Source organism: Lissotriton vulgaris, unplaced genomic scaffold, assembly GCF_964263255.1.
Source record: "Lissotriton vulgaris unplaced genomic scaffold, aLisVul1.2 SCAFFOLD_796, whole genome shotgun sequence".
Lineage (NCBI taxonomy): Eukaryota > Metazoa > Chordata > Amphibia > Caudata > Salamandridae > Lissotriton > Lissotriton vulgaris.
The window spans coordinates 405,498-430,805 of record NW_028249986.1 but is presented as its reverse complement, the minus strand read 5'-3'; the positions used below and the strand labels follow the sequence as shown (position 1 = coordinate 430,805).

Here is a 25,308-nt window from a genome sequence, read left to right as displayed (position 1 = left end):
TTGCTCCCGGCGAAGCCTCGGGAGTTCTGTAGACTGAATGGACTGAATGGTACCAATAACTGCAATTTAAAACGTATTCCATATATAGAAAAGGCACAAGGTCAGATTGTATGACCAATTAAAAGTCGCAAACAAGATGAAAATAATGACGGAGGTGTGCAAAATACGCTAAAGTGGAACAAAGTGCTGGTGCAATATTCATTGTGCAAATACACTAGGGATAAAGAGGCCATCATCCTGGTTCAACCTAATGTATATATAGTCTCTTGTTGTCTAGTGCAAACTTCTGCTGTGCAAATATAAATGCAATACTCACTGTGCAAATACGCAAAAAATAATAATAAATGCAGAAATGAAATTGCACCTTTCCAACTAGGTTATATCCCAGGTTCAATGGCAGTGGCATGTTAAACTGAAAAATATGTAACCGAGTCTATCACAAATCAAACTATGCCTTATGGCGCCTCTCTTCTGAAACATACCTCTAAATAAGATAATAATACCAATACTAAAGTGCTCGATCAGTACAAGAGAATAAAAGATATGTGAAGTGAAATATATATAAGCAATAAAAAAATATCCTGGGAAACTGACAACAGAACCCCTTATGTGCACTGGATATATACTTACCTTCGCCCTCCATGATCACGAGATCCTTAGTTAGTTACAACCTTATATGTGGACCATAAAATAAATATGCGTGATCAGGTGTTGTATGTGCAAGCCTCCGTACAATATGTAGCTGAGATCAAATACAAGCTATATACAAATAGGAAGAATGCTTCGGAGAACAAGAATATCTATGGTCTCAATCAGATAGATGGAAATGGGTCTAAAAAGGAGAAAAAGTACAAAAATGGAACCAAAAACCATATCCAGAACATTAATATAACCCCATATGGGGACACATCAAGGACCTATGTAGCGAGGTTGTAAGTTAGGAAAGTGATATAAAATGTTCACACTATTGTAAAAAGTTCACACAATTACAGAATTACAAAAAGTTGTAAAGGTCCTCTCCTAAATTGAGCCCCAATTGTGACTTACAGTCTAAATCCACTATGTAACTTGACTTCAATTGACGTAATGTCTTCTCTCTATTGTCACCCCTTTTGTTGGGTGCTACGGCATCGATAACAAAATACTGTAAACAGTTTAAGCTGTTATCATAGGTAGTCTTAAACAGGCACGGCCCGTGCAGGGCGTTATACCGGAGCGGTGACGTCAGGAAGGGGAGGGTCAGGGTGGGGGGTTGTAAAGTGTGGGATATGGACCATTAGGGCTAAGTACCGAAAAATATAAATAAAACGAATTTCGTTGCCCACTCTGCATCACCAAATGTGTATAAGGCAGATATGTCCGTAGCTGGGAATAAATATTCATCTGACCACTCACAGTTATTCAGTAAATATAAAAACTCTGTAGTGTCGTTGATGTATGCTGGTAAACTGGTCACAAACTCCTGGAGGTAAAAGTCAATATATTTGGAAGAGTTTTCAAAGGTACTATTGATAGATGATATGATTGGTCTCCCAGGGACCGGTATTTCTTTTTTATGTACCTTTGGTATGCAATATATATTTGGCAAAATAGGAAAATCATTATTGAGAAATTTGTATTCATCCTTGGAAATGGATCCTTCCCTTTTCCACTCATTCAAATCATCCTTGCATGTTTTTGCGATTGTTTTCACTGCTGACGATAGGCCGCTTTCATATATAAATAACGCTATTTTAGCGCTGCAAGTAAGCCCCTCGGCCTCCTCTTTTCCTTTGTTCTTGCCAATGGTGTTCTCCCGCATGTGTCTTTCTGAATGTATGCTGACTCACTATGTTTTTAATCACGCTCTCACTAGCTGAGTGCGAGCGTAGACACCCACGAATCTAAAGATGAAATGCGAATGTGTGTTCTGATCGTTGAGAAGCGGTATTACCGCCCTTTGGCAGCACTTTGATCGCTCACAAACTGGATTCATGAAAACACTGTGAGTTTTGTAAGAGTGCACAGACACACAGCACTGAGTGGGTTGTAATATACAATCAAGGGCAGATTCATAAGTCCTATGGTGCCATAGTCATATTAATAGTAACACCTAACAAAAGGTTCAGGTACACAGTTTCAATAGCAAACTACAAGTTAATACAACATTTTTTTGTTCAAGTGAAAGAAAAGAAGGAAAAAAGAAGCCTATGTTTCAAAACCCATTACAAAAAATACTCAGTTTATTAGACATATAATTTCAGATAAAACACATTACAAATCAAATGAACGCTCATAAGAAAGTGTTGGCAAAACTAAGACAACCTAATTCATATTACCAAACACGTGGCTAACATACAAACATTACATATATAGGAGAGACAAAAAAAACAAATATAATGTGTCTTTCACTGGACGCATTCTGTGGCCACAAACTGTGAAAGACAAAAAAATGTTGTATTAACTTGTAGTTTGCTATTGAAACTGTGTACCTGAACCTTTTGTTAGGTGTTACTATTATCTGTCCCTGGTTCAGGGGTTTTGGACAGCCTCTGTCGTTGTTAATGATAGTCATATTAATGGCATACTTGGCATGACTAGCTGTGAATCATGCAATCACATCCATTGTTGCTTCACCCCACAGAGCACTGGATGTTGAACAAGAGTAGCACTTTGAACACGCTTTGTATTTAATGAATTATGATTTGTCTTTACAGGACTTCTTTTTCTAGAAACCAGAAAAGAAACATTAACCACCACTGTGAGTACCAGGTGGGGTTACTGAGTAGCTAAGGGTAGGGTACACCTTAGTGTATATATACTGCCCGGGTTACCTCCATTGGTTCTGACAAAAACCTGATACTCACTCAAGAGGTTGAAACATGTAGACCATTTGTATTCTTCACTTCACTTTTGATACCACAGGCCAACCTAATCTGGCATGGTGCCCCACAAATATTTTTATTGTTGCTCAGTTACTCCAGAATAAAAAGGCTTTTGTAGAGTGTTTTAAATTGGCCAACTTTTAAACCACTGTTCTTCACTTACACACATAAAATCAAAAACAAACCCACTCCACTGTAGTCAGGTGTCGCAGCACACCAGGCTGGCATTCAGCTATCCAGGTGGGACCCCGATGATGAAGCATGTCACCAACTAGGTTGGTGAGTGAGGGGTCTTCAAACAAAGGATGAATCTGTCCTTCTCTTGTGCACCTCTATCTCTTTGACTGAGGCATTAAGATGCCTCCAGGGTGTACTCCTCCTATTGTTTAGTGATATTGGTTAAGGGGACCAGGAGTATTCCCTCACAGAATACCCTTTCTCTTTCATTGTTTTTCCAACTCTTCACGATCACCAGACTGATTCGTGTATTATGACTATAAGAGAAATAAAGTATAGATGTAAGACGTTTGACAGGTTACAAGAACTAACACAACAGAGTCATTTAAAGTGCTTTAAATTGGTCTGGAAAATATATATATATAATTGCATATAGATATATTTAGTCTTGCAAATATAGGGCATACACTTTTCATGGCATCTCTGTCCTTGTTAGAGTCTTCTTGAAACAAGTAACACAATCCGATTTACATGTAAATCAATCTTATTTTAGATCACCAGAAGTACTTACCATGCCACTTGCTCTGACAACCGGAGCATCCAGGTCAGGATAGACATTGTCCAAGTACCACTTGAAGCTCTTGCACTGAAGCCGCTTCCGAAGGGCTTTTTGCTCCGTTAGGTCTCCAACTTCAATATTTTTGAGATTCATGTAGTAACCCTGCCCATAAAAGAGCTCTTTGTATTCATCCATCCAAACTTCAGCAACACGAGCTAGGTTTCTCTCCACAGTTTTTATCCGGTCTTTAGGGAAAGAATAAGGATTGTCATTTCTGAAGATGTGACCTACTCTGGAGCAGGGGTTGATTTCAATCTCTCCCCCACACATCCAAACCTACAAAAGCCAACGGTCAGAAAGATAGACACATGTTAGTTAGTAAATCACTGTGTACACTGAGACTGTTTAATGACTAACAGATCCAGGCATCGTATGGTGCAGTATTAGACAATTCATTTTCGCAACTGACAACAGCAAACACAAATAATATCCCTAAAGAACCTAAATATCTATAATGCTATACATAATATTGAATGGATTTAAAGAAAGATGTTAATATATTAACAGTGAAATAGCTCTCAGCTTGGGAGTTCAAACTGACTATGTTGGATTTTTGTGTATTAATTTCATAGAAGTTATTTTTTGTTGATCCAATTCCAATTCAATAGAGGAAACGGCTTGTTTTTTTTTCTCAGCTACAATCATACAAATACTTGCTCGATGGAAGATACAGGCCTGTAGGAGTATTCATTGCCCCCTTTCAAAAACGAATAGCACTATGGATAAAACACATTAATTGCAAATCTAGGTAGTAGGAAAGCATGAGGAAGATGAGCTTGAAAAGTAAGATTTTTAAATTATGAAAGACACAAACTGCCAAAGTTAAACTGCATATTCAGAATCACAGTTTAGATCTCAGGACCTGAATGAAACCAAACAAGATGGATGTTTAATAACCACTAGCTGTATAACGTGAATCCTTAGAATTATTAAAGTGAAATCCTAAATTGAGGGTCTATGGTAGAATGGTGATGAGGGAAAAAGACAGTATTCGGAATGGCTCCGAAGGTGGAGTTTCATATTTCTTCCATTAGGGTTTTTTGTTAATCATATTATTGTGGCCTCAGGGCACCTTGGGGTACAGAAACAGGACAATGTGCAATTGAGGGCACTTAAAAACACCTGGTAGTGGAGAAGCAACTGATAATCAAGTAAAGATGGAGAATACCCATAGATTACCATCAAAATATGCCCCAAACATGATGACAAAGCCTTTAAAAAGAGTAGTCTTTAAACATTAGTAAAAAAAGGGCAAGAGGCTATTTTAAGCATCTAAACAAGGTTTGTGCACAGATTCTACTCTGTCAGTCAAAATAACTGCATTTCGCCAATACAGTATCAGCATAAAAAGTAGTCTAAAAACATACTTTCGTCAATGATTAGGAGCATCCATTAAAATGTATTTACAGAATCAATTCAAATGTGGCCATTGAAAGGTGCCATATTGGCTTCCACTAGGACATGTGCATGATAGGACAGCAACTATGCACAGGGCAATAACTCTTCCATCATCAAAGACTGAGGACAACCTTCCAGTTTACTAGTTTACTGTCTATAAGGGGTAAGTAAGATTTCCAATGTCTGGTGCTGCTATGTGTGTTTAATATAATAGCACAGACCCACACTAAAGCAATCTGGAACTGCATCACAACCACATATGGTGTATGTAATGGGGTGACTTGCTCATGTTCAGAGCTGAATTCCACCTCTTATAGCAGATATAAAGTGGCCCTCATTTACAATATATACAACCTAAGTATACTCATCTTTGAAATAAATAACATAAAAATGAAATAGTCATGTATTGTTAAGCATACAACCTGAATCATAAATACCTTAAATGAAAGTTCCATATTTTCACCACCCCAAACATCTAAGCCAGGATCATATGTTCCAAGTTCAAAGAAATATTTCTTATCAATAGAAAACAACCCCCCAGCCATTACTGGGCACCTGGTTAGGAACAAATGACATTATTATATAAAGAAAACAAAACAAAACATAACATGACTTATGAGTATGCACACCAGAAGTATAAAGAAAATTAGAGCAGCAAGTATTTCAATTGATCCACTAATCAATCAATCAAACTTAAATGTGTGCTACAGAAGTAAAATTCCTAAAAACAAAGCAAGCATATAAACACAGCAATCGAAATCCCAAAACAGCAATCTGCTCAATAAAGACAGCGGGTATATGATGCCCCCTTCTCTGTAAGGCTGGAGGTGATGTAATATGTGTGCACATACAAATGAAACACCAATGATAAATATTTTACAGTCTAATGGACAACAGGGTTATGTATGTTGTAGAGGAATCCAGGTAACGGGAGCTGCTTCCTCCGTTTCTGGAAAATATTTTCAAATGCAGCAATGGCACCCTAAATTTGCAGCTACATGATTTTGGTAAATAGTGGGTCAACTTCACCAGATCAGATTCCCTGTCCTGAGTATTTATTTTACAAAGGCGGGAACTCAAGGTCAATATATGTCTGCAGTGTGTTCTGCTCAACACCGATTGGCCTAGTTTCAGTGTACTGATTATGTTTATTGCATAAATGTTTTGCAAATTAGGTACTAGTCAGACTATTATGGCAAAAGTTTTCTGGTAGACAATAGACATCAGGTTCGCCATCTAGGTGTGGCTGGACTGGAGTACGTTGAAGATGGCATTGCATAATACCAGCAAATGAAGAAAGGGTCAGAAACTAGGGCTATACATCAATCAAGAGTATCACATGATATGCTTGCTTTGTTGTTATTACGTTCAATTCTAGCACATATGTTAGTTTTGGATGTAACAGCATCAGTTTAAATAAGAACTTTCATCAACTGATGGAGCAGGAGATTTGCAAATCTTCCAGAATGTATAACCATAAAGGGCTATTGCCACTCCCTGAGACCTCAATTCTGGAAGAAAGGTGTAGATGGATTAGGTATCAAAACTGGACCGGAGTCTAGAGCATGAACCCAATTTGGGAGCCACCAAATACTTAGATTTTTTACAGTATTCCTTATCACCATAAGGGCCCAATTAGGATGTTGGGTGGATGGCCACCCAACTAGACCTCTGTGTTGTGAGAGAGCAGGACAGTTTTTGCCCACGGCCAGACTGGGAACAGAAACCAGCCCATGCAATTCCACTCGACCGGCCCGGGAAGGGGAGGGAGGGTTAGGGGTTGTGGGGGATGAGGGGAGCTAGTATCAAGCACAGCTTCACCGTTGCCACTTTTTTTACAGGGAGCCGATATTGAAACACTGCTGCAAAACCGGGCCCCACGGGTCAAAAACCGGCCCCACCCTTCCTCCCACCAGGTAAGCTGCTCCGCCAGTCCGGACCTGCTTGTCCCTGCTTACATAGCTAATAATTGAGTTGTCTGCTATTACATAGCTGTATATTGGCTGTTTTAAACAGATTTGGCACTTCGAGATGTGAGTGCTTTCCCTCTGCTAATCAGTAATGTTCTCAAAGATGCTTTCAAAAAACTGTCCGCCCACATATTCAAGGGCATGTCTGTGTGCAATGTATATTAGGCACACATAAGGGTTTTAAAAAACCAACACATAAGCACTCTGCCTAGATCCATCCTGTAAATGGGAAAATATTTTTAGCAGCATCATTTGATTTTTGAGAAAGCTTTCAAATTTGTACTTATATACCTAAAAATGCAACATATAAAACTGAACATTTTAAAATACTCTGTAAAACTGAAGGAATTTGAAACTGGAGGCTAAAAATTAAGTTGCCATCCTTAGATTGACTAATGGGAGCACTACATGTACAGCAAAAACAATCTAGTTTGGACAATTGGGGACCTCAACTGAACCACCTGTATGCGTCGATAAAAAAAGAGCATGAGCTAAAAGCAAAAACGACAGAGTGATGTTTTAGAGTCCAGCTTATCACTTCGTCTTTTAGAAGCAAAACCAAATTTTGAAAAGCTCCAACCTTCCCATTAAAATACAAATGTTGCCTTTTGTAAAAAAAATGTATAGGTGAATATTTTAGAATTGATATGTTTTTCTGATGTATATTTGTTTCTATGTTTTTTTGTATTGTTTTGAGGTTCGAATTGAAGAAATTGCTCAGGTCGGGGTCCCAGGCTTCCAGTAGTGATTCGATAGGAGACCAAAAAAGTCAAAAGGTTTGAACCACTGCTTTATACCAACCCTTGCAATTACCTCAGACATTTCACAGAACAATAACTCAACACAAAAAACATTAATGTCATTCGGGTAAAATGTAGTGCATTGCCGGAGACAGTATGTGGTGGAGAATAACAAGAATTCAAACTTAGTTTATGAGAAATCTTACCTTATTGGATCAGATTCTTTTATATTATGTTTCTTTATCTCTTCTGGGGGAATCGGTTTCCACCCAAAATTCAATGGCCAAGTGAAAATTCCTCTTTGATAATTGTCCACAATCATATAGCTGAATGGAAAAACACAAAGGTAAATAGAAAGATTAGTTATGTTGAGCCATGTTATGATTTTAAGTACAGATCTCTACAACACCTGGCATGCCACCCTAATTTCGAAAAAGTTATTCGCACTGGAAATGTTAGTGTGCTTTTTCACAGTTTCAAAGTTGTACTTTTCGACTTTACACTGTGGTACGTGGTGCTGTTGCTCGTAATAAATAAACATGCCAAAAAAACATCAAAGCAGGAGTGTGGGAATTTCAGAACAACATACAGATAGCAAAATCTACATATTGTATGGGTTGATCTAGAAGAACATGCAAATCTTAAAGCAAAAAATATGTGCACGTTATTACGACCATGTAGCAGTTACCTCACAAAATATATTGTCCAATTAAGCTAATCTATTATTCTCTATTATTAAAACATAACATTCACCAACATATATAACATGCACTGTGGAATACTGAGCGTAGCACCAAGCTTCTGACAGTTATGTTTTCGCAGTTTTGTCTCTTAACTTATAGTTGACAATTTAAAAAACGCATATTATAAAGAATAATAATTTATTAATGTAAATAAATGTGATAGAACATTCAAAACGAATGTGCATGCACAATTTCAACTTGTGTGATGTATATCTCCAATTATAATTTACGTATCATTCTGATATTTCCTGGAACATTTTTTTTTTGGTCTGGTTTCAGTCAGCTTTCGGCAAAATTAAATTACACTACGCATAATTTACCCATTATTTTGCTCTATAATTTAGCTCAAAATGCACGCTTGGGTCAATTTTTGGCTTGGGGACGAATTTAGAGAAAAGCTCTTTGAACAACAGCCACTCATGTTCTGTTGTTCCAAAGCATTCCCAGTCATTTTTTTACTGAGAATGCCGCATTCATGGAACATTTTTACTGGAAATGACGTGTAGTTATACAAATGGCATAATGGCGTAATTTTGGGAATTTTGTGTAACAAGCATAATGTGAAATTCCTAAATATTACGTGAATGACGTTGGTCTTATTTGATTTTGATTACGCCTCGTAAGGACATGACGTTATCACTTCTTCAAAAAATACAATAACAAGCAATGTCACGGTCAATATATCATGCTTTTTTTAAAGAACCAATGTGATTCACAGTTTCATGCCATCAAAAGCTGCAATGAGCACTTTTCCGGTGCATATTGCAGTGTCTTAGGATTTTATTAGAGATCCCTCGAGTTAGACACAAGTGCTTACTGTAGCAGGCTGCAGTACCTTAAACCTTTACTAGTGGCTCTACAGGCATAACTTTCCCCTTTCACACAAAAACCACCATCTAAAGGCAGGTGCGAAATATACACACTGCAGATGTGGAGGCAGGATGGGTATGGTAGGCTAAGTAAGGAATCTATGAGAGGGTTGTTTTGGTAGATTAAGGCTGGTAAATAGAATAGGTATGGTAGGCAGGTATTTAGGTATGGGAGGTTAGGTATGGCAGGTAAACTGATAAATTGTGGTAGCACTTGTAGGTAGATATGATTATTTCGGTATGCCGATAAGTATGTCTGATAGATTAGGTACTGGAGGTTAGGAATAGTAGGTAGATTAGGTATGATAGGTCAGATGTGGCATTGTAGGTAGGTATTAGGCAAGGAATGTTACATACAGTAAGCATGGTTTGTAAGAGAGGTATTGTAAATAGCTTTGTTGTTTTATGTTATGCTATTTCTACTGGATATAGCACTACAGCTCATACCCAAAGGTATATCTTGGCCAACACAGAAACACTGCAAAACCCTAAAACATCCAGGTCATCAACAGTTATTAGAACTTGGGAAAGTTGGAACAGCAATGAAGTTGGTACAGGAGTTGATTCCATGCTGATGGGGTGATAAAGGAGAAAGCCCCGCCGCAGAGCCAGGAAGCGCGAGTGCGGGGAATGGTCAGAAGTGCCTTGTCGCTAGATCTAAGTGTTCTAACAAGACAGTAGTATCTCAGTTTGTCCTGCAGGTAAACAGGCGTGCCACCCATCAGAGCCTTATGAGTACGGCAACAGATCCTGAAGACAGTGCACTTTCTGACCGGAGATCAGTGCAAAGTTCTCAGGATGAGTGCAGAGGAAGAGCCTGCCGGAAGTTTGCAAACCAGGCAAGCGGCCATCTTTTGCACTATCTGGAGTTTGGCATTTAAGGTGTCGTTGGCGGCCATAAGCAAGGCGTTGCCATAGTCCAGCCAACTTATGCCCAGGGCCTGAACCAAGTTTATTTTTGCAGAGACTGGGAACCAGGGGAAGACTTTTCTCAGGAGCCTCGTGGTAGAGAAGTAGGCCCGGCAGGTAGCGGAGATGTGGTTCTTCACGGATTGTGGCTGGTCTGGTTTAATGTCCAGATTATTAATTGAAAGCCTGGGCGAGGGGGGTCCCCGAGTTCGGGAGGCCACCAGTCTGAGGACCAAAATGCCTGGGCTTTGTGGAACAGCAATATTTCTGTCTTATCACTATTAATTTGAAAACAGTCTGCCATCATCCAGGCCGCGATCCTACTCATTCAGTCGACGAATCCGAGCTTTGCACCATCATAGTCCTGACCAAACGAGATGATCAACTGGGTGTCATCCGCATATGATATTACATTAAAGACACAAGCTTTATCTCTCTGGGCAAGGTGGTCTACATAAATGTTGAACAACTGGCTCAGAGATGAGCCCTGAGCTACCCCTTTGTTGATGGAGATGGAGCAGAACTTAAATGACCCAGCATGATCGTCTAAGTTGGCTGTCTAAAAAAGTCAGCAAGCCACAGTAAGGTGCTAACACGGACACCAATCTCATGCAGTCTGCACAGTAGTATTTCACCTGAGATAGTGCCAAAATCTGCAGACAGAATCAGAAGCATGAGCATGGGATGAGCGCCAGGATCTAAAGTAAGGTGGATGATGTCAGTAACTGCCACCTGAGCAGCCTCTGTGCTGCTCCCGGCTCCAAATCCCGATTGGGAGGTGTAAAGAATTTTAAAGTCATCGAGGAATGCCATAAGTTGTTAGTTCACCAGACTTTCCAAGGTATAGGTGGGTTAGGTATGGCAGGTAAGTATTATAGGTGAGTATGGTAAGTTAGATTTGGTATGTAGGTATGGCCGAATTTGCAGGTAAGGCATGGCTAGACATAATGCGCCTGATTCGCAAAGGTAACATACTTTTGAGTGATTGGGGAGACGCATCGCTTCTGGTGGTATTTTTGAACGGGACCCTGTTTAATATAAAAGGGAGACGCTTCGTCACTGGTGGTGGCAGGAAACAAAGCTCTGCATCAGCCAAAGGGGAAGACGCCTCGCTGTTGGAGGCAAACAGTGGAGCAGCGGGGGCAGGCAGCAGGCAGCACTGCAGGACTTCAAGACCCAGGATTCAGTAGGGGCCGTCAGAGGACCGGCAGCCCCTCCCCATTCCCATTGGGTGTATTTTAGCGCCTCGCGCCTCCCGGTTTGCTGGAGACGCATCGCTTCTGGTGGTATTTTTGAACTGGACCCTGTTAAATATAAAAGGGAGACGCTTCGTCACTGGTGGTGGCAGGAAACAAAACTCTGCATCAGCCAAAGGGGAAGACGCCTCGCTGTTGGAGGCAAACAGCGGAGCAGCGGGTGCAGGCAGCAGGCAGCACTGCAGGACTTCAAGACCCAGGATTCAGTAGGGGCCGTCAGAGGACCGGCAGCCCCTCCCCATTCCCTTCGGGTGTATTTTAGCGCCTCGCGCCTCCCGCTTCGCGGGAGACGCATCGCTTCTGGTGGTATTTTTGAACGGGACCCTGTTAAATATAAAAGGGAGACGCTTCATCACTGGTGGTGTCAGGAAACAAAGCTCTGCATCAGCCAAAGGGGAAGACGCCTCGCTGTTGGAGGCAAACAGCGGAGCAGCAGGGGCAGGCAGCAGGCAGCACTGCAGGACTTCAAGACCCAGGATTCAGTAGGGCCGTCAGAGGACCGGCAGCCCCTCCCCATTCCCATCGGGTGTATTTTAGCGCCTCGCGCCTCCCGCTTTGCGGGAGACGCATCGCTTCTGGTGGTATTTTTGAACGGGACCCTGTTAAATATAAAAGGGAGACGCTTCGTCACTGGTGGTGGCAGGAAACAAAACTCTGCATCAGCCAAAGGGGAAGACGCCTCGCTGTTGGAGGCAAACAGCGGAGCAGCGGGTGCAGGCAGCAGGCAGCACTGCAGGACTTCAAGACCCAGGATTCAGTAGGGGCCATCAGAGGACCGGCAGCCCCTCCCCATTCCCTTCGGGTGTATTTTAGCGCCTCGCGCCTCCCGCTTCGCGGGAGACGCATCGCTTCTGGTGGTATTTTTGAACGGGACCCTGTTAAATATAAAAGGGAGACGCTTCGTCACTGGTGGTGGCAGGAAACAAAGCTCTGCATCAGCCAAAGGGGAAGACGCCTCGCTGTTGGAGGCAAACAGCGGAGCAGCGAAGGCAGGCAGCAGGCACCACTGCAGGACTTCAAGACCCAGGATTCAGTAGGGGCCGTCAGAGGACCGGCAGCCCCTCCCCATTCCCACCATCATCAGGAGTATATAACTGGCTGAGCTTACACGCGAAGCGGGACGCGAGCGGGCGCCGGGCGAAGCCCGGGCAAAGGGCAGCCATCTGTGGCCCTCAGAGGCCTGAGAAGGACAGGACGGGCCTCCCCATTTGATCCTCGCCTCTTGCTCACTGGAAAAGGGAGGTAATATGAACTAACCCATCAAAGTGACTGACACTATATACGCTTCGCTATTCCCTATTGGGCTACCTTCTGACTTCTCCGTTGATTGGCTATTAGAGTACGTCTAATTCCTGCACAGGCACCTCTCATTGTCACATACATTGGAAAACTAACCACATCATGACTGACAAAGGGCCTCACACAAATAATATCCTTCAGGGGGGCAATGGAAGGGGACATTGGACAACTATCTAATTAGGGCTACATCAGCAATCGAGTCCATAATAGAGAGAGTAGAACAAAGTTTCCCCGTAGATCCCACACTTAGCATTCAATCTCCTCCAGTGCTACCAGACCAAACCCAAAATTTTACCTTACTGGAGGAATTAAATCTGCTTTGCAAAACTGTATATACCAACATTGAAAATGGGAATGAGCACCCAAATGCTCCTGTATATGCTATAAGAAACACAAGTCCCCAGCATAGCATCACATCTCAATTAAATATAAGCCATCCTGGTACCCCCTCCCTATTATCACCTATAGACACTACCAACCGCCAGTAAACATCCAGGCCCCCATTCCTATTAGAAAGCGCAAAGGTGCTAAACAGAGGGAAAGATTATCTAAAATACAAAAACTGTATCTAAGAACCCCTACGGCCATTAGCAATACCCCAAAAACATCTGAGGTAAACTCTATCCTGGACTCTACTGCATCCACTACACCATCCGATTTACTGGTTCAGATTGAGCTTCTGGTAAAATCTTTAATAACCCCTTTGGAAAAAAGAATTGAGGCAATAGGGGAAAAGCTCACAACCATAGAGGAAACCATCAGGGAAAAAGTAATACTTACAAAAAGAATGGAAGGACATAAGCAAGTTGAGACCCTAGTCGCTACTGACATCCCCATCACCCCTGCACAAAGTAATATCGTACAAACTTATGGACCTGCCCCCAAAAATCCAAAACATTAATCATATCAAACCCCCTAACAGCCCAGAGTCCTGCCATTAGAGAAGGGCCGATTAAACCATCCACGCCGACTGAGGGGAAGTCCTACAAGTATGGCAAAATGCAAAGAAAGGTTAAACATATAGATCTACCGCCGGAGGCGGCTCCTTTTCTGTGCATCCTCTCGGGCGTGCCTGAACTCACCAACAGCAAAATTGAAAGACCAGCAGACCGGGCTAACAAGGTGACTTTTTGGCTGACCAGAAATAGACCCCTACCACCCAACATAGATGGAACGATTTTAAATGTCAGAAGGGTAGGGTGGTTAGGATCTATCCCCAAGGACATACCGGGAGACCTGGTCTTGGTCAATTTTAGGGACACCCGAGTTATCAAATATCTGCGAAGTTGGCAGCCACAAATGGGCGATGGTCCAATTGGGACTTGGGAACTGTGTGATTTTTATCCTAGAACTACATACCTGCCCCCTGTAAGATCATATGCACAAAACAACTTCGGGTAGCTGAGGCTCTGGATCTAGTAAGCACATAATACCCACCCAGAATCGATTTGTTTCATTCTCAGGTATAGACCTGGTGCACTGACTCGTTAATCCAATTTCGGAAGGGTTTTGTAAATATTTGAAATCGATAATGATTCACACTAAGCCTGGAGATGGTCTTTACCAAAGTAACCATTTATATATTTTGCTCTTTTATACTCCCTGAAGCTTTTCTGTCTTGTTTCAAAATGTGTCACCATAGAAGTCAAACAACACTATTTTTAAAGCTGATTTAATTGAAATTGATGTGATCTAGCCTTGTACCATAGCTGCTAGGGTTTGTTTATGATGAACCGTAAAATCGATTTCATTAGTATAATTAATTCTTTTTAACCTTGTACAAAAAGTGTCCATACACAATGAACATAACCTCTGTTTGCTTTTAATGTGTTTTTTATCTTGTATGCTTTTATGAATTTTCTACATGAATTTGAATGAAGCTTGTTGAATTGAACTGAGTGATTTACAATTATAATTAGGTTTACAACTTTTTGCTCATTGTCAAAATCTGAGTTTAGTTACTACTTAAAAAACAGTAGTAAGTTTAGCACCTCACATGGCCAACCGCTGATTCTGCAACAGCCTCCCATATAAAATATTGGTGGAAGAAAATTAAAATAACACACATAGAAAATAATCTTATATTAAATAAAATGATTTAAAATAGTGAAAAATAGAGATGAATACAATTTAATGTTAAAAATATATCAAAATAGTAATTTTTTATTAAGTATAAATTATTGTAATTCTCGACTTTCGAATTTACAAATGAATGTAACAATAATATTTATTAAAATACAATTAAATTAATTTACATTCATTCTGTGCTAAACTTTAATATGTATTAATGCATATTAAAATGTTACTTTGTTTCCCTAAAGTGGCATTCGATTTTTTAGTTTAAACTTCAGAAAACAATGTATTTAATTCAACACATTTCCATTAAATATGTATTTCAAAATAAATGTAATAGTGCTGTAGCTTTATTATCTTCTTCTGCATTAAAAATGAATATGTACAATTAATGTACACAAATATTTAACATAAACATATTTTAATATTTATTTCGAGTTAAATCATTTTTCTAAATCTCTATATTGTTCCATAGGGAGACTTTACAGTTGGATAAAAACCTCAGCAAGTTAAAGTATAAGAAATTTTAAAAAATAATAATAATTTAAGTAGTACTAGTAAGAATTATCTAAAGGTTTGGCTTAAAATCATAGCGCTTTTACTTATTCGCAGCATAAATATAAAGTGTACGTCCTGTAGGAGAAGAAAATTTATGATTTATTAGTACTTTTCCATGTAGATATTTTCTTTCCTTCTAATATTACTTTTACTGCTATGTCTAGTACTACACAACATTATTAATCTTTTTTATAATAATAATAACACAACCAACAGAACAACAATAATCATTGCAAGATGACATGCAGCTTGTAATGGAGTGTTAAATGATTTGCAAAAGTTTTTGTGCACAAAGTAAAGACATAAACACACATAGGCATTCTTAGAGATGCAAGGCTACAACAGAACCATACTTACAAAACAAAAGAGGTGTTTCCATTTGTATGATGCTTTCAAAGTATGTTTTTTTATTTTTTTTAAAATAAAAGCTACAGTATAATATTATTAACATGTCCATCAATGACAAAAGTACTTATCGAGCCGTAATGTAGAAAGGGATGACAACTGTGAAAAGATTACACTGTATTCATTAAGTTTTCACATGGACAGGATGTGGCTATTGACTGTGCCGAGTTCTTTCAGAGTTATTTGAGGATTTCTCTGTGCCTATTATCAATTTGTATGATACTATGCATTCAACAACCCAGTTTCAAACATATGGAGCGGATGCTAGACAATAAATGTAATTGTGGATAGTACGCGTTGATCAAACGGGCAGATGGTGGCTATACAATAAACATTATTTTGTCACCAATGATTATTCTATAGCCACTAACCGCCATTTTGATTAAATATAATAATTGTCAAGCTAAATCATTTTATTGTACCATATTAAACAAGTGCAATTCAAATTGTTTCTTTTGATAAATGTGTTTCTGTTTTGTTTTTGTCTGTGTACATTGCTTTTAGCTTTGTTTTGAATCGAGTGTGCCTGTGGATATGACTGATATATGTGTGTGATTCAATATGTAGCTTTCTTTACATTGTTCATATTTTAATAATATATTTGATTAAAAACCTTTGTGTTTTGGTTTCAAATGTGTGTTTGCCCCATTTAAACGTGTGTTAATTATAATATGTTGTAAATTAATAGATGTGAATTGCCTTAGGGTCTGTACATTTACATATTTTCCCTGCCTAGAGGAACTCTTATTCAGTTGAAGGGGGCCCTTATCTTTACACTCGCCTTCTTATTAGTCAAAGACCAGATGATTCTTATGTGTTTCATGGCAATGTATAAATACTCACCCCACAATGAGCACAGCACCGTCTGCACTATGTTTATTGATTGTTGAATACATTAAATAGAGTGAGTTAATTTTTTTTCTACTTAAACATTGATTGTGTTTGGTGAAAAAAGTGGTACAGTAATAATATATTCAGGCATAGTCAGATAATATGCCAGATAATATGCATCTACGAATAAATCTTGCTTAATAAGCATATAGTATAGTTCAGTTACCATAGTCTGGATTGGGTAGAAAGGGTAGTCCATGTTCACAAGTTTTCGGTGTTTTTTCCACATCTGTGAAACAAATTTGGTACTCTCTATCTCTGAGTTTGTGGACAAAAACAAACCTACTCTGCTTTGGACTCTGGATGAAAACCCAGCCTTTTTAATAATTAGGGCCCAATTTAAATGTTGGCCATATGTGCACTCAGTCACAACAGTAACCAAGCATACATACCACCAATTTTAAGGTCCGCCCACCCGATTTAAATGCTGTTAAACCTTTGGTTTGTCTCTGTCTGCCTGCCACACGGTGCAGGGATGTGGGACATCAATTTTTCAATGGCAGCTTGTGCTGTGGGCCTTTTTCGCCCCCTGCATAAACTGACATTAAAAAATTGATGTTTCCGACCGCCCATAGTTTGGTGGCATCCAAATTCTGTATCCGGAACTGCCGACCTATGGTCGAGCGGTTCCAGTACGCAGGGTTCGACTGACATCATAATCATCCCCAAAGTAAGGTTCAGGAATCATTCTAGAGTGCATGACTCATGTTTCCTATGGGAAGTATGTGAGTGAGAACAATTGGATATAAGCAGCTTCCCTGCCCATAATCTGACTTCTGGGTTAAGGAAGAGACGGGGCCCGAGCAGTCAGAAGGAGACACTCTTGGAAGATATATATATATATATATATATTCAATTAAAAAACCATAGGTTATAAACCATATATAGTTAGGGATTAGCATTTACAAAACCTTATTTTACTCACACAAAACCATTGAAATTCGCATATATAGTTAGTTGCACTAACTATATATCGCGCACCCGCAATCCACTGCTGATGATGCCACATATTACATCATTCATGACATGGTCAGTGGCATCACTGATGACATCACTGATGACATCACTGATTACAACAACCAGTGACTGTATGTTTCTGTAAAGTTAAAATATGTCTTACATATTGAAGAATGAGTGGATGTATAAATGTCTGGATGAAGGATTTAGTAGGTGCATGACTGATTGTATGAGAGAGTGATTAAATGTGTTTTGCTGAGTGCATGGGTTAGTGATTAAACTGTCTTAATTTGTGCATCATTACATCTGTTGTTCTGTAAACTGCTGCATGTGTTGATCAGTAGCTATATGAGTAACTATATGGGTTATTGATTGGTTGCCCAAGTATTTGTATGGGAGAGTGAGTGTGTGTGTGGGGGTGGCTGGGAGGTGTGTGACTCTGTGCATAGATGTGTGAACAGTTGATTCACTAGATGTATGGGTTCAAAACTGCATGTGGAAACAGCTGTATGGGTGGTTGACTGTGTGCATGAGTGTATTGGTGAGTGAATGGATATCTCAATGCTACATGTCAAAGTAAGTACATATGTAAAACACAGTACATGTGAGAGTTGACATATATAAATTACTGTGTTTAAGAGCTAGTGAATGTGTGAGTGACTGCATGGATCATTGAAAACTTGTATCAGTGATTGTATAAGAGAGTAAATATGTGTTAGAATATGTTTCAATAAGTAAGGTGTGTATAACTGTATAGTTGAGGAAATGGAGGTGTGATTGATTCTTTGCATGACTGTCTAGGTGTATGAGTAACTCCATGGATGAGTGGCAATCTGTGAGTGTCTGTTTTCACTGAGTGTATCTAAGGTTATATCAGAGTCTGTAGAGGTTCATCGTATTAACACATGAATGATGTCCTCTGTGATGTTGTCAGTGATGTCATTTGAGTTGTCATCACTAATGTCATCAGTGATGTCACTGACCATGTCATGAATGATGTAATATGTGATATCATCAGCAGTGGATTGCGGGTGCGCGATATATAGTTAGTGCAACTAACTATATATGCGAATTTCAATGGTTTTGTGTGAGTAAAATAAGGTTTTGTAAATGCTAATCCCTAACTATATATGGTCTATAACCTATGGTTTTTTAGTTCAATTTTCAAGGTTTTGTAAATGCTAATTCCTAACTCTATATGGTCTATAACCTATGGTTTTTTCAGTGAATTTCAATGGTTTTTTAATAGCAAATATCAAAAGCTGTAAAATGTATTATTCTTTTAAATGAAAAATATATTTTATATGTTTTTAGTAAAAAAAAATTATGCATCTGCCAAACCCTGACCTCTTAATAGTGCACTGTGGTGGAAATGATTTGGGCACTATGACTGGGGTTGGTCTGGAAATGCTTTTAAAGAACACCTTTCATCAATTGATGACACTTTTTCCCCAAACTGCCTTGGTATATTCCAATATATGCCAAAGACAGAAATGGAAGTGGTCCAACCAATTTTTTCCACAATTTGAGAAAGCACGGAAACATGTGAATAAATCTGTTTCTGCTTACATGAGAGACTATGGAATGGGTTTAATATACAACAATAACTTGCGTTACAACATTCAAGACATCTACAGAAGAGATGGTGTGCACTTCTCCGATGAAGGGAATAGAATATTCGTCCTTTATTTAAAACTGTGCATTGGAACCTACTTGTAGGTACCTAAATTAGCCACAGAACCCAATAGCTCTTTTCAGAGCTACCCTACCTCTGATCATTCAAAACGTTTATCTTTTTCTAACTTTTTTTTTTTTTTCACCAAAGTACGCTCCCCGGTTCGCTTACCAGTGCGCGTACCGGGCGCTCCCCCCGCAAAATTTTCCAATTTTTTATTTTTTATTTTTGCATATATCAGCGGTCCTAAGCCCCCCTCAGAAAACCTAGAGGGTCAAAAAGTGTCTACCGTGCCCCCTTCTACCCATTCCGAACATTGTTTGTCCTCCATCTTATGTCTCAATTCTACCGATACACAAAATGGAGGACTCCCGTAACACTGCCGGTTCACGTACCGGGGAGCGCACCGGTAAGCGCTCAATAAAAAAAGGTGGGAAAGTAATTTACAGAAAAACCACTACAGACACTTTCATCAAATATAGAATAGGCCCTACTTCATAGCAGTCCCTACCATTTACCCAAATTTGATAGAATTCCATTGAGAAAATTATGCTGTAAGCCTGACTAAATATCCTGAGGTAAATTACCTAACCAAAACACTTATGAAGTGTTAGAATTGACAACCAATTAAAATGCTACTTTCAATATCTTCTATTATTTCATGACATTTGATTGGTTATGTACCTGAATATATATAAAGAAAGAGAGAGAAACACAGCCATTTTGACTGCTACTTCCTGAAGTACATATCAAGTGCATTTCAACTGAGAACTTAAACTTCTTTTTGAAAGGTAAGATGTTATTTTAAAAACTAAAGTATGTTCTGCACTGTAAGTTAATTAGGAAAACATTTTCTGATAGTTATATACTATCCCTCTGTAATAGTTATAGAATAAGATAGACTTCTCTGTTTTAGTTATGGATGGAGTTAGGCTTGTCTTGTATAATTAAGAATTTACTTAGGCTTTATCACATACATTTTTTTATATTTCTACTTCCAGTCTGATACCATACACTGCCCAAAGATAAAATCACTGTTTAAAAAACCAAACTACCTGTCTGTACTTAAACCTAACAGTGCCCTATCTGTACTGATATTTTTTTTTTCAATTCAATTTACAGCACAAAAATGGAAGGAGAGCAAAAAAATACCATCGAAATTGTTCTGGAAAGCAACAAAGATACAGAAATTGAACCCAATGACTCTGAATTCTTTGATGAATCACGGGACTTTGAACTTCTGCAATGTGTACAATTAGTAGATTACCTGATTGAAAATGAGAATATTTCTGACAATCAATTATTAGAAGTTCTTTTAAATTTTGAAAACGAATCAGAGAAATAAATTTATATTTAATAATTCAAAAATTGTTTGAAACATTATTCATTTTTATATGTATTTTTTAAACTAGTACCAAATTGATTATAATGTAAAATCAGACTTTAAATATACTGTGCAACTTTTTTGTGTTACATAGTAAGTTTGCTCATAGTTACTTCCTTTCTCCCACTATATTATCTCCAATGTGTATTTAACATCTCTTTATCATCTCCTGCCTCCATGGTGTTTCTGCTTTCCTGACAGACTACGCTATGAATTCCATATACCACAATAACTTCTGAAACAACATGCAAGATATCTACAAAGGAAACAGTGTATTTTGATTTTTAGACTCTGCATTGGTACCTACATGTTGGTACTTAAATAAAAAAATAAATAAAAAAAATACAACAAAAAGAACAATCAATATACATACATTATTTGAACATTCTTTCATCCTATTTTCCCTATATTACGCTTCCCGGACCGCTTCCCAGTGCGCGTACCGAGCGCTCCCCCCGCAAAAAAAACGATAATAAAAATTATTTTTTTTTTCCCCGCGGGGCCCTTTTAAAGCCCCCTCGTCAAACCTAGGGGGTCAGGGAGGATGTACACTGCCCCCTTATGCTCATTTCCCCCTTTGTTTTTGCCACATCTTGTGTCTCGATCCTACCGAGACACAAGATGGCGGCCGCTCCGGACTGTTTAGAATGTTCACAGTCACCGGGGAGCCAATCCGCTTCTCCTAGCGAAGTTCCATTACGCGTCAGGTACGCGAACCGGGGCGCTAACCGGGACGCTGTCACAGATATATCTGTTTTTTAAAACGTTAATTTCTCAAAATCCACTGGAGCACATATTTTAAGACATAGCAAAGGCACGTTGGGCAAACCATATCTACAATTTTGCCAAGTTTCGTGTAAATCCATTCAGCCGTTCAAGCTAAAAGTGATTCCAACCGCCCTATGGAAAAATAAATGGGAAAAACGCGTTATGGGACCCCCCTTTTTTCTCTGCCCCCCTTAGCGAAACCCCCCCAAATTTTCAAGGGCTGCTCAGAAACAAAATGTGCCATTTTCCTGAAAATTTCAGCCAATTCCGTCCACAAACGCCAAAGTTATTCGACATAGAATTTTCAAAAATCCCATAGGAAAAAAATCCTAACTATATATACCTACTGGCGACCGCCAGTAGGTAATATATATATATATATATATATATATATATATATATATATATATATATATTCAAAGGATAATCCGGATCCGGATAATCAGGCAACTATAGAAGATCTAACAGGGAGGAGTATTTGACCAGTATTTCTACTTATCATGACAAACTTAGAAACTGGAGAAGTAAGAACCTACTAGCTGAATCAGAGTTTAGATTCTTATGTGTTCAGCATCCGGTCTCCCCATGTTTCTATATGTTGCCCAAAGTCCACAAGGACGAGACTAACCCACCTGGGAGGCCAATTGTATCGGCTAATGACAGTCTCCTAGAAAGCACCTCTATTTTCTGGGCACTTTTCTTTTCCCGTATGTACTAAACCTTCCATCATACTGTAGAGACAGCACAGATTTAATCACTAAGATTGAGGGCATCAGATGGGAGGACAGTTTCTGTATGGTTACGATTGACGTGGTCTCATTGTACACGTGTATTAAACACGTTGATGGTTTAAAAGCATGCAGACATTTTCTGAGAGACCGGTCGATCTTCTACCTCAAACAGACGTAAATGTTACTTGAAATGCTGGAATTCTGCCTTATGAATAATTTCTTCTTGTTTGAGAACAACTGGTACAAGCAAGAGGTGGGCACTGCTATGGGGAGTGGCTTTGCTCCATGTTTTGCCTGCATGCTGATGGAATGGTGGGAAGAGCAAACCCTATGGTCAGAGGATAATGTTGATGTTACTCGCCACATTGTATTTTATACCAGATACATCGACGATATCTTTCTGATCTGGGATGGCACAAGATCTGATCTGAACAAATTCCTTCTGAACATCAATAGGAATGATGTGAATCTGAAATTCACTAACAAGGTAGATTACTTAGAAATGGATTTCTTAGATGTCACAGTTAAAATAGTAGAAGGGACCATTCAGACAAACTTGTATAGAAAACCTACCTCTGGGAACAGCATTTTACATGCTAAAAGTCACCACCCTAACAGCCTTAAGGATAGTATTCCGTATGGAGAATTTTTGAGAGCCAAACGAAACTGTAGCTCCAATGACAGTTATGAAAAAGAACAGACCACGATGGCCCAGAGGTTTAAAGCCAGGGGATATTCGGACCAGGTACGGATGGTAGCCAAAGAAAAAGCCAAAGCCAGGAAAAGGGAGACACTTTTGAGCAAGAAAATAGCTAATCACCCCAATAACCTGGGATCAAACAATGTCAGGATGATAACAACGTATAGTGTGGAGGCAGGCAAAGTACGAGGAATCCTAAAGAAACATTGGCATATTGTTAAGAGTGACCCTACGATAGGAAAATTGATCAGCAGGCAACCCCAGGTTACCTACAGAAAAGCACGTTCTTTAAAAGACATGCTAGTGAAGAGCTACTTTGAGGGCCCAGTCAAAAAGAAGAATTGGCTAAAAGAACAGAAAGGTTTTTACAAGTGTGGCAAGTGTAAGGCCTGTGCTACTAGTAAGAGTGTGAAATCCTATCCCCTCCCCACTGGAAAGAGCGAGATCATTGGGAAATTCATGAATTGTAACACTGACCATTGTGTATATGTGATTGTCTGTCCATGTGCCAAGTTCTATATTGGGAGTACCATCTTCCCAATAAAGAAGCGAATTTTGGAGCACATGAGAGCAATCAAGAATGTTGATATGTTTTATGCTACTGCACGCCACTGGTTACGTTTCCACAAGAGTGATGTTAACCAATTTTCCTTTTTTGGCATTGACAGAGTTCCTGCGAATCCCAGAGGGGGTAACCGTCTCAAAGAACTACGTGTCCTGGAATCCCGGTACATCATCCGTCTGGATTCAAGAAACCCTTTTGGTTAAAACGAGGATGAGGAACTTTACGTGCATATTGGCTGAGAACCTTATGTTAAGCCGGAAGATCTGCCTTAACACTGCACCTGTTCCTCAACTGTCCACTAGCCCCTCTTTATCCATTACTTGCCCGGATCCCCCTCCCTTAGCTTCTGTGTTTGCATTTTCCTTCTCACAAACCCTGCCCAGAGAGGGCTCTCTCTGGTGCAGGGCAGATAGTTGGAAGCTTCACATCTAAGCTTAGACCAAAGACCAACGTTAACGCCAACGCCAGAACCACTTTTGGCCGACACGTGGGCAAGCACACACCGCCAGTAGAATAATTGACTATTCCCGACTCCTTCACAGGCACGTCCTCACTTCACAATTTTATTTTCACAATCACACCAGACTGACTGTCAGGTGCTTGCCTGGCTAGGCGAACCACAATCAGCACAGGGTTCACGTTTTTTATAGTTCATGGTGCTGAAAGAGGTATTTTGGCACCTTTTTCACCCCTATTTTCTTTTATTTTACTTTCCTATCGGAGGGGATCTTCCAAACATGGGAGTAGTCCGATATTTAAACTGGGGAGGACCCCCCCATTTAGGGGACGCGTAGTTTCTCTTTAGACTACTATTGAGCTACTCATAATTAATATATGGATGAATTGGCCACTTGGCCGAGACTCGGAACTCACCTCCCATCCCACCCTTGACCATTGAAATTTAGGGGTCAACTGGAACAGGATGGACAATTTGTGACAGTAGCATATGGTCTCTAAAAAGATTCTGAGAATCATAGGCCACTTGGCCTTCACCATTATGGTCATTATGTTTATCTTTAATATCACTGGTATCATTCTAATTTCGTTACCTTGTGCAACCAAAAATCAAAATGACCTGCATAAACAAAAGTGTGATAATATCTAAATGCACATTAAATGTGTTCATGTATTTAATTTAACTTATTGATTTACTTTAAAATTCATGATTCCAGCAATGTAATTTGTATGAGACCGTGTACTAATAAGTCTGTCTTCTACCCTATTTGTAGTTTTCATGAATTGTAGTCATTGCTAATATTGTGGTCCTACCTCAGTTTCCACCACTACCCTTGAGCACTGCTTTATGTATAAAATGGTGACTGTGTTTATATGTGGCTGGCTATCGAAAAAGACCGTTTGGTCGAAACGCGTCGCCAATAAACGCAATTCCAACACGGACCCTGGTGTGCGAGTCATTTGTGTGGGTCCTGGGAGAAAAAACTTGATTTGGGAGCCCTTTCACTCATATATCTATATATATATATACATACATATATATATATATATATATATATATATATATATATATATATATATATATATATATATATATAGATATATATATATATTCAAAGGATAATCCGGCAGCAAGGCAGGCTTCTCTTTTCTTGAATACACGGATAAATATATCTTCCAAGATTCGGTCCTTCTGACTGCTCGGGCCCCGTGAGAATTGACGCACACGCCGGCGGAGCACGCCGGTAGTCAATCCTCAAAAAATCAAAACAGTAACTCAAGGGTCTACCAGGTATTAAGTT

At 39.4% G+C, this 25,308-nt stretch overlaps 1 protein-coding gene across 1 annotated transcript in view; it reads right to left on the bottom strand.

Moving 5' to 3' along the window:
• The window catches only part of GALNT5 (polypeptide N-acetylgalactosaminyltransferase 5), a 228,953-nt gene that overhangs the window by 50,985 nt on the left and 152,660 nt on the right, over positions 1-25,308 (bottom strand). Inside the window, exons 5-7 of the mRNA XM_086950453.1 lie at positions 7,975-8,094; positions 5,496-5,613; positions 3,613-3,936 (exon numbers count right to left, since the gene is read on the bottom strand). Coding sequence (XP_086806579.1) covers positions 3,613-3,936; positions 5,496-5,613; positions 7,975-8,094 — 562 coding nt within the window. The remainder of the gene's footprint in view (positions 1-3,612; positions 3,937-5,495; positions 5,614-7,974; positions 8,095-25,308) is intronic.